The 11313-nt window shown below is 43.0% G+C and overlaps 1 protein-coding gene across 1 annotated transcript in view; it reads right to left on the bottom strand.

Moving 5' to 3' along the window:
* The window catches only part of LOC107662553 (SUN domain-containing ossification factor), a 21261-nt gene extending 12245 nt beyond the window's left edge, over window positions 1-9016 (bottom strand). The window contains exons 1-8 of the mRNA XM_016452618.1: window positions 8473-9016; window positions 3307-3376; window positions 3014-3153; window positions 1575-1682; window positions 1313-1415; window positions 942-1050; window positions 754-875; window positions 479-546 (exon numbers count right to left, since the gene is read on the bottom strand). Coding sequence (XP_016308104.1) covers window positions 479-546; window positions 754-875; window positions 942-1050; window positions 1313-1415; window positions 1575-1682; window positions 3014-3153; window positions 3307-3376; window positions 8473-8522 — 770 coding nt within the window. The 5' untranslated portion in view covers window positions 8523-9016. The remainder of the gene's footprint in view (window positions 1-478; window positions 547-753; window positions 876-941; window positions 1051-1312; window positions 1416-1574; window positions 1683-3013; window positions 3154-3306; window positions 3377-8472) is intronic.
* Window positions 9017-11313: the final 2297 nt, after the last annotated feature.

Genomic DNA, 11313 nt, shown 5'->3' with positions numbered 1-11313 from the left:
ACTGAGGACACTCCCTGACGCACTCCTAACCTTTGATTGTTCTATTTTTGCATTCAAATGCAAATGTTTATTTTAAATTCGACTAATATTCATTCTTTACTCACAATCTCCTCATCACAGGCAGCACAGCACTCATGTTCGTGTTTGTGTGTGCTGTGTGTGTCACTCAGAGCATGTGCCTATATCAAATATTTTTTATATCGTTATCGAAGAAGGTGTACCGTCGATAAATATCAATACCGTTTTATCGCCCAGGCCTAACGCTTCGTTTCATTAACAGTCATATACAGGTGCATGAGGAATAACACAGATCCTGCTCTTATCTGTCTGTTGAGGTAATAAACAGGCTTTTGTGAGTGGAGCGATGCTGGATTTAACACTGCAAACATGATCATCTTCAGAAAATAATCACAGCCACATAAAATAATCATCACATAGAATAGTTTTGCTTGACGTTAAAGCAGTCTAATCAGCTCACCAGATCTTGTTATTGCAGGGATTCAGCATGTACATGTCCATGTTCTCCATCAGAATAGCTGAAGTGCTCTGGAAAATAGAAATACAGCACGATTCATCATGCTTTCAGATGCTTAATCGATTCTCTTATACACCTGATTTAGACAAAAACTTACATAAGACATGAATAATATTCTAATGAAAAACACTACAATGTGTAATTTTGCTTTGGTATCCAGTCCCTGTCTCACAGTAACTCAGTGACAAACACAGACGGGATCAGACATGCTGATGAACCTTGGCCTCGGGGTTGGAGGACAGGATCTTGGCTCCACACTCCACGGAGGCGTAGTTGGTGATGGTCTGCTGCAGCTTCTTCCCCGCAGCGAGAGGGCCGTCAGAAAGGTGTGTGATCTGATCTGATGGACAAACACTGTCAGCGAGAGCAGGACCGGTGCTAAAGCTCCTGTCACAACAGAACTCACTCTTCTCGTTCTCCACCTCCAGCATGATCTTGGTCCACTCCTCGAAGGTGGGGATCTCCTGCTCTCTGCAGGGCACAGACGGGTCGCTGTCTGCGGAGCCGCTGGAGCCCTGCACAGGTCAGTCGACAGAATCAGATCATGTCCAGTACTGTCATTTCATACAGATTACATTTCTAATGACACAGTGTAGACTAGAAGGAAATATGCGGTCTTTTGGTATACATTTCCATCAGTTTTTAAGATTAATTTTTCATGACTTTTGCAGGTCTTTCACTGACAATAGAGGCGGTTGAAATAATGCCATAATGCAAATACATCTACTCATCTACTGCGGTCATGTGCGCAGCTGTGAGTCTCACAGGAAACACCACCTGATCTTTCAGGATGTGGGAAGCGTTGGTCCTGTTCCCGGTTTGGTCTTTAGTGGGTTTTCTCGACTCATGGACACCGACGCTCTCTTGAACCGCTGGAAAACTTTCATGACAGACAGACACAGATGATGAAAGCCTCAGACTGAGAAGGAATCAACTTGTCAATTCTGATTCTTTCAGATGAAAAGACAAAACCGATTCTTTACACTCGTCTCATGCATTGATCAGACGTTCTCAGAGCTGTTTAACTGAAATTCCTTACCTGCTGAGCTGAGGGTCGTAGCGCAGGTTTTCTGCAGCGTCGCATGCAGCTGTACACGCATCTGTGGTGCCGCTTTCAGCAGAGCAGGAGTCTGAAGCTGTGCAATCCCTGAACACACACACACCACACGCCACGTCAGTCCATCACTCACACACACGAGCACGTATCATCACGTGTAGCATGTTCACGTGTCACTATTCATGTCAAACTCGTCTGCTGTCCATCATAGAGTTCACGGATTAAACTGACACAAACGTCTGCAAAGAATCTAATTAACCCAATCACAGCCGCAGAACCAGTTTAACCAGTCTGACCCGCGTCACATCAGTCACTGTGGAGAAATGAATGGAGAGGTTTCTCTGTCCTGCTGATCCTACTAACATCACCTGTAAAATCACTACTGTCTCAGCAACAGACTTTACTTTGCAGAATTAATTAAAAGAAAAATCTCTGATCACAAGCACGAGTCTCTATGTACAATAACCAGTCAATACCACAGCCTTGATCTGCTGGAGCCCGTCTGCTAGAGCAGTGAATACACTCATTCACCAGCAGACCAGAACACACACACACACACACACACACGCACTAGGACACACACACACACACACACACACACACACACACACTCGTCTGGTTTGTTATCCTTGTAGGGACTCTCCATAGGCGTAATGGTTTTTATACTGTACAGACCGTATTTTCTATTGTCCTACACCAACCCTACCCCTAAATCTACCCCTTACAGGAAACTTTATGCATTTTTAGATTTTCAAATAACTTCATTCTGTGTGATTTATTAGCTTGTTTACCCGTGGGGACCTCAATTTAGGTGACATGAGTCCCCGTGAGTCTGTCTGTATTCAGGTTTAAGTCCCCACCAGAATAGAAAAACAGGTACACTCACACACACACACACACACACACACACACACACACACATCAAAAAACTCAAAAAACTTAATTCTGTGTGATTTATTAGCTTGTTTACCCGTGGGGACCTCAATTTAGGTGACATGAGTCCCCATGAGTCTGTCTGTATTCAGGTTTAAGTCCCCACCAGAATAGAAAAACAGGTACACTCACACACACACACACGCTCTCACACACACACACACGCTCTCACACACACACACACGCTCTCACACACACACACACGCTCTCACACACACACACACGCTCTCACACACACACACACGCTCTCACACACACACACACACACACACACACTCTCTCTCTCTCGATCTATCTATCTGTAAGGCCTATAAATCTTCAATCTTAAGACCTTTTAAATTTAACTTTTTGAATTTCTTTGAATCCTAATTCATTTTAATTCCACTCCCTTACATTGAACTACAAATTCCATTCTACGTCATGTTTGCTACGTCGGTTCACATTCAGGATTGAGGAGTCTGAATGAACTCCTGATGAGCGGGACTGACCGGCAGGAGACGCACTCAGACGAACCGCACACATGAGGAGCGGCAGATACTGGAGTGATGTGTGTGATCCGCGAGGAAACGGAGGAAGACTCCACATCACTGATGAAGATGTAATGCTCATCGCTCCCATCAATCACCGGCTGTTAACAAAACCACACACAGACGACAGCTGTAAGTCACTGCGGAGGAAAACATCTACATAAACATACATGAGGAGAATCCATCATATATATACTGTATATATATATGTGTGTGACATTATAACAGCCTGTAGCAGCACACGCATGTCTGACCTGGTGACTGACCGCTCGTGTGGTCAGTGTGTGTGTCTGCTCTGAACAATGGCCTTGTTGAACAGGAAACCTGCAGAGAATCAATGCGTCAGTCTCATGACAAAAACACTAGATGAGCAGATGAAGATGATTTATTTGCATTATGGCGTTATTTCAACAGTCTTAGTCATTATAGTTCAGGGCCTAAAACAGACTTCATTTTCCTTTTGTAAAGTACAGTAAATTGAAATTATTGTTTTTCTTTGAGGTGAACCAAAATATAACAATAAAAATACAAAAGCTGCCATTAATAGGCATTTCAGATTAAATATGCTGATGACTTTAATGTTAAAATTACTTGATATTGAGACACAAAACACATTCACAGAGCAGATATTAATTTAACGGAGCTTCCCGATTCAGCAGTGAATGTTATTCATACACAGTGCTTCCTGTTACTCGTCTCTGTGAATCCAAAGTTCATCATATACAGATACACGTGTCACAATCACACACACACAGAATATCACTCACACACACACACACACACAGAATATCACTCACACACACACAGAATATCACTCACACAGAATATCACTCACACACGCACACAGAATATCACTCTCACACACACACAGAATATCACTCACACACACACAGAATATCACTCACACAGAATATCACTCACACACGCACACAGAATATCACTCTCACACACACACAGAATATCACTCACACACACACAGAATATCACTCACACAGAATATCACTCACACACGCACACAGAATATCACTCTCACACACACACAGAATATCACTCACACACACACAGAATATCACTCACACAGAATATCACTCACACACGCACACAGAATATCACTCTCACACACACACAGAATATCACTCACACACACACAGAATATCACTCACACAGAATATCACTCACACACGCACACAGAATATCACTCTCACACACACACAGAATATCACTCACACACACACAGAATATCACTCACACAGAATATCACTCACACACGCACACAGAATATCACTCTCACACACACACAGAATATCACTCACACACACACAGAATATCACTCACACAGAATATCACTCACACACGCACACAGAATATCACTCTCACACACACACAGAATATCACTCACACACACACAGAATATCACTCACACAGAATATCACTCACACACGCACACAGAATATCACTCTCACACACACACAGAATATCACTCACACACACACAGAATATCACTCACACAGAATATCACTCACACACGCACACAGAATATCACTCTCACACACACACAGAATATCACTCACACACACACAGAATATCACTCACACAGAATATCACTCACACACGCACACAGAATATCACTCTCACACACACACAGAATATCACTCACACACACACAGAATATCACTCACACAGAATATCACTCACACACGCACACAGAATATCACTCTCACACACACACAGAATATCACTCACACACACACAGAATATCACTCACACAGAATATCACTCACACACGCACACAGAATATCACTCTCACACACACACAGAATATCACTCACACACACACAGAATATCACTCACACAGAATATCACTCACACACGCACACAGAATATCACTCTCACACACACACAGAATATCACTCACACACACACAGAATATCACTCACACAGAATATCACTCACACACGCACACAGAATATCACTCTCACACACACACAGAATATCACTCACACACACACAGAATATCACTCACACAGAATATCACTCACACACGCACACAGAATATCACTCTCACACACACACAGAATATCACTCACACACACACAGAATATCACTCACACAGAATATCACTCACACACGCACACAGAATATCACTCTCACACACACACAGAATATCACTCACACACACACAGAATATCACTCACACAGAATATCACTCACACACGCACACAGAATATCACTCTCACACACACACAGAATATCACTCACACACACACAGAATATCACTCACACAGAATATCACTCACACACGCACACAGAATATCACTCTCACACACACACAGAATATCACTCACACACACACAGAATATCACTCACACAGAATATCACTCACACACGCACACAGAATATCACTCTCACACACACACAGAATATCACTCACACACACACAGAATATCACTCACACAGAATATCACTCACACACGCACACAGAATATCACTCTCACACACACACAGAATATCACTCACACACACACAGAATATCACTCACACAGAATATCACTCACACACGCACACAGAATATCACTCTCACACACACACAGAATATCACTCACACACACACAGAATATCACTCACACAGAATATCACTCACACACGCACACAGAATATCACTCTCACACACACACAGAATATCACTCACACACACACAGAATATCACTCACACAGAATATCACTCACACACGCACACAGAATATCACTCTCACACACACACAGAATATCACTCACACACACACAGAATATCACTCACACAGAATATCACTCACACACGCACACAGAATATCACTCTCACACACACACAGAATATCACTCACACACACACAGAATATCACTCACACAGAATATCACTCACACACGCACACAGAATATCACTCTCACACACACACAGAATATCACTCACACACACACAGAATATCACTCACACAGAATATCACTCACACACGCACACAGAATATCACTCTCACACACACACAGAATATCACTCACACACACACAGAATATCACTCACACAGAATATCACTCACACACGCACACAGAATATCACTCTCACACACACACAGAATATCACTCACACACACACAGAATATCACTCACACAGAATATCACTCACACACGCACACAGAATATCACTCTCACACACACACAGAATATCACTCACACACACACAGAATATCACTCACACAGAATATCACTCACACACGCACACAGAATATCACTCTCACACACACACAGAATATCACTCACACACACACAGAATATCACTCACACAGAATATCACTCACACACGCACACAGAATATCACTCTCACACACACACAGAATATCACTCACACACACACAGAATATCACTCACACAGAATATCACTCACACACGCACACAGAATATCACTCTCACACACACACAGAATATCACTCACACACACACAGAATATCACTCACACAGAATATCACTCACACACGCACACAGAATATCACTCTCACACACACACAGAATATCACTCACACACACACAGAATATCACTCACACAGAATATCACTCACACACGCACACAGAATATCACTCTCACACACACACAGAATATCACTCACACACACACAGAATATCACTCACACAGAATATCACTCACACACGCACACAGAATATCACTCTCACACACACACAGAATATCACTCACACACACACAGAATATCACTCACACAGAATATCACTCACACACGCACACAGAATATCACTCTCACACACACACAGAATATCACTCACACACACACAGAATATCACTCACACAGAATATCACTCACACACGCACACAGAATATCACTCTCACACACACACAGAATATCACTCACACACACACAGAATATCACTCACACAGAATATCACTCACACACGCACACAGAATATCACTCTCACACACACACAGAATATCACTCACACACACACAGAATATCACTCACACAGAATATCACTCACACACGCACACAGAATATCACTCTCACACACACACAGAATATCACTCACACACACACAGAATATCACTCACACAGAATATCACTCACACACGCACACAGAATATCACTCTCACACACACACAGAATATCACTCACACACACACAGAATATCACTCACACAGAATATCACTCACACACGCACACAGAATATCACTCTCACACACACACAGAATATCACTCACACACACACAGAATATCACTCACACAGAATATCACTCACACACGCACACAGAATATCACTCTCACACACACACAGAATATCACTCACACACACACAGAATATCACTCACACAGAATATCACTCACACACGCACACAGAATATCACTCTCACACACACACAGAATATCACTCACACACACACAGAATATCACTCACACAGAATATCACTCACACACGCACACAGAATATCACTCTCACACACACACAGAATATCACTCACACACACACAGAATATCACTCACACAGAATATCACTCACACACGCACACAGAATATCACTCTCACACACACACAGAATATCACTCACACACACACAGAATATCACTCACACAGAATATCACTCACACACGCACACAGAATATCACTCTCACACACACACAGAATATCACTCACACACACACAGAATATCACTCACACAGAATATCACTCACACACGCACACAGAATATCACTCTCACACACACACAGAATATCACTCACACACACACAGAATATCACTCACACAGAATATCACTCACACACGCACACAGAATATCACTCTCACACACACACAGAATATCACTCACACACACACAGAATATCACTCACACAGAATATCACTCACACACGCACACAGAATATCACTCTCACACACACACAGAATATCACTCACACACACACAGAATATCACTCACACAGAATATCACTCACACACGCACACAGAATATCACTCTCACACACACACACACACACACACACACACAGAATATCACTCACACACACACAGAATATCACTCACACAGAATATCACTCACACACGCACACAGAATATCACTCTCACACACACACACACACACATACACATACACAAGCAGGTGTTGTGATAGAAACCACGCACTGAATGGCTACCATATTCATCTACTATGTTATTTAAAGTGTAGCATGGCATTATTTGAAGTTCTTTTGATCACGTGTCCGAAAGAGCTCACTCTATTAGTTGTGTATTACATAAACACAGAATATAAACACAACGCTTCATGAGCTGCGATGGTTAAATGAACTCAAGAGTAAAGAAACAAATCTGCGGCCTGTCTGTCTAACTCTACTGATGATCATACACATTCATAAACATAATCAGATTATATTCGCCAGTGAATCAGTGACGCACCAGTAGCAGAGTCCCGACACCGAGCACAGCAGCAGCAGCGGGGTCTTCATCCTCCACCGGCCGAGAGACGCATCGCTCCGCCGTGTGTTTGCTTCGCGCTCCTCAAACGACCAGAAACGACGAACGACGACAAACGATCGCGATAATAAACGACGCGTCGCCCGCGACACGATGGACTTTACACCGACCGCGCAGCTGCATCTCACACACACGCTGTTCGTCTAATGCGAGGCGTCAATAAACTACACATCATTATCATTTAGTGCCTGAAATACAAATGAAGATCCGCCTCAGTCTCTATAAAACGATGAGAGATGCCTGATTAATCATCTTCCCCAGCGCTGAGGAAAATAACAAGCATCACGTGACCGCAGTCAAAGCGCTGCTTCGTTAGCCTGTGGGAAATATTCTAGAGCTAAACAATGATACTAACACAACTGAAAACACAGTCCAGACCCTAAAAGAACTGGAGAAATATTATTTCAAACCCATCGTACACACCAACTGTCCCGCCCATTTCAGATGCGCTTTCGCGCTTCCTGTTTTTCCGGTTCTCTTCCGGTTACTGGCGGAATGACGTCACCGGCTCTCTCGCTATGTGCTGTTAGCGTCTGTTTTGCTAATGTATTAGCATAGCTTAGTGATCTATTTCTACTTTAACCAGTATGAAATTAGTGCCTATTAACGTATATGGCTTAATATAATGTACCATGTTTTAGTATCATCATCATCACCACTACCATAACATCTTTTTCTTTGAATTGCAGTTCAACAAATTCAAAATATCACTTAAAAAGTTTGAAAAAGACACTTATGAATGTCACACTACAATATTAAATATTAAATCATAGAGTTTCATTGGTACTACAATAACATCTAGTGATTTTTTTAAAGTCTCCTCTCAGTTATTATTCATTGATCTTTATAATTATGGCTTCCGATTTGGTACTGAAGTCAACATTTGGTGTTACGTTGGTGTGATAATTTAATAATTTAGTATGTTCTGAGGTTTACTTGCACTGTAAACCTAAATAAAAATGTGAGGTAGTCAGTTCCCTATCGAAACGGTCTCTCACATTGCATTTATCACACTTGGGGAAACTCCATTCACCTCAGAATACTGAAACACCATTTAATATTTGTGCAGCTGCATTTCACCAGAATCTTTCTGCTTTCTCCTCGCGAACGAAGAAGCCTTGCCGCTTTCGCCTCCAGGTGGCCCTTCGCTGTCTCGGCTCTGGCCCCTTGCTTGTATCAGACAGGTGTCCGATTGCGACTGACCTCCAGATGCCTGAACACTCGGGTTGGCTGAGGGCAGACCAGTGTCCGGCTCCTGGTCCAGCCTTGAGCAATGCCTGCACATCAACTGTCTCGAGATGATGGCAGTATTTCACCAGTCCTCAAAACCCTCCTGCCAGCCTTGAAGGGGTACCTCCTCGTCCGTCCGACAGCATGACAGTGGTGGCCTTCATAAACCCTCCAGGGCAGCCGCAGGTCGTTGTCTCTTACAAAATGGCAAGACACCTCCTCCTCTGGGCTCCTTGAGGACAGTGCTGGCCCACAGATGGCCCAAGATCCGCCTGTACACCTTTCCCCCAGGCGCTCTGCTCTCTCAGGTCAGCAGACAGATCAACGAGACCGGATGCTCAGTGCTACCAGTGGCTCCACTCTGGCCAAACCAGTCGTGGTTCCCCGACCGGATACAGCTGAGGAAAGTCCTACTCTCTCAAGCGAGAGGTTCCCTGCTGCATGCCTTTGCAGCTCCTCGTGAAGGTAGACAAAACTATAGCAACCATTCTGTCCTTGTTACAAGAGCTGCTGGATAAGGGGTGCATATGTGATGGCTATCACCACGTCCTCGTGTCTGTAGGAAGAAACGACCTGGTCATCAAGTTCTTGAGGGGAGCCAGGAGACTCAACCCGTCTCGCCCTCACACTGTTCCTACTTGGGACCTGTCTACGGTCCTCAGGCCCTCCGTTTGAGCCACTCAAAGCGGCTGACTTACGGCCCCTGGTGCTTAAGACCGCCCTGCTGCTAGCTTTGCTCAGTGAGCACTACCTTCTAGAGCTTGGGTCAAATGACTGTAAGGTCGTCCTCAAACCCAAGCTAGGTTACATACCTAGAGTGCTCTCTACTCCATTCAAGCACGCAGGTCATCACTTAGAAAAATGTTCATTTTGTAGATGAACCTCTGAAGAACAGACACGTGTCAGGAGTTATTTTCAGATCAGTCTATTCTCAAATCAAAATGTTATGAGCGACTGAAATTAGCAGAACAGCTTCTTTGTGAAAAACATGAAACAGAAAACTGGGCTTTTAAAAGAAAGTTTATATCACCGTCCACATGAAGCAAACAGGAATTAGACACTGCAAATTCTCATTTGATTTTATTTTCCATAATCGATTTCATTTCATACATATAGAGGTGCAGTACATCAAGCCATAATGAAACACAGAAAGAGTGAGATGCTCCTGTTATTTCCTAACGCTCAAATCTAGACTCGTCCCACCGCTGTTTTTCACCACACTTAAAACTATTCTACTTTCTGTTGGAAGAGCTTCTGAGAACACATTTCTGAAGAGTAAATAAACAGCTAAAGCACATTTTCCAGCATTCATTTTCAATACCATCATATGAATATATTATTTTAATGTGTAACTGCTGTTTAAACCTCAGATCTGCTCTTGAACAAGCGCTAGTCTCATCAGCTCACTGACAAAGGAAAAGTTTCAAAATACTTCATTTGTGCATAGCTATAGTCTGAGTGACTAACAGTAAGAACACAAACACCCGTCTGATGAACAGAAGTCAGAGAGAGATGTTTCTTAAGAATAAAGTG

This window comes from Sinocyclocheilus anshuiensis, unplaced genomic scaffold, assembly GCF_001515605.1.
Source record: "Sinocyclocheilus anshuiensis isolate Anshui unplaced genomic scaffold, SAMN03320099.WGS_v1.1 scaffold1152, whole genome shotgun sequence".
NCBI lineage: Eukaryota > Metazoa > Chordata > Actinopteri > Cypriniformes > Cyprinidae > Sinocyclocheilus > Sinocyclocheilus anshuiensis.
This window is presented reverse-complemented; position numbering and strand designations above follow the sequence as displayed.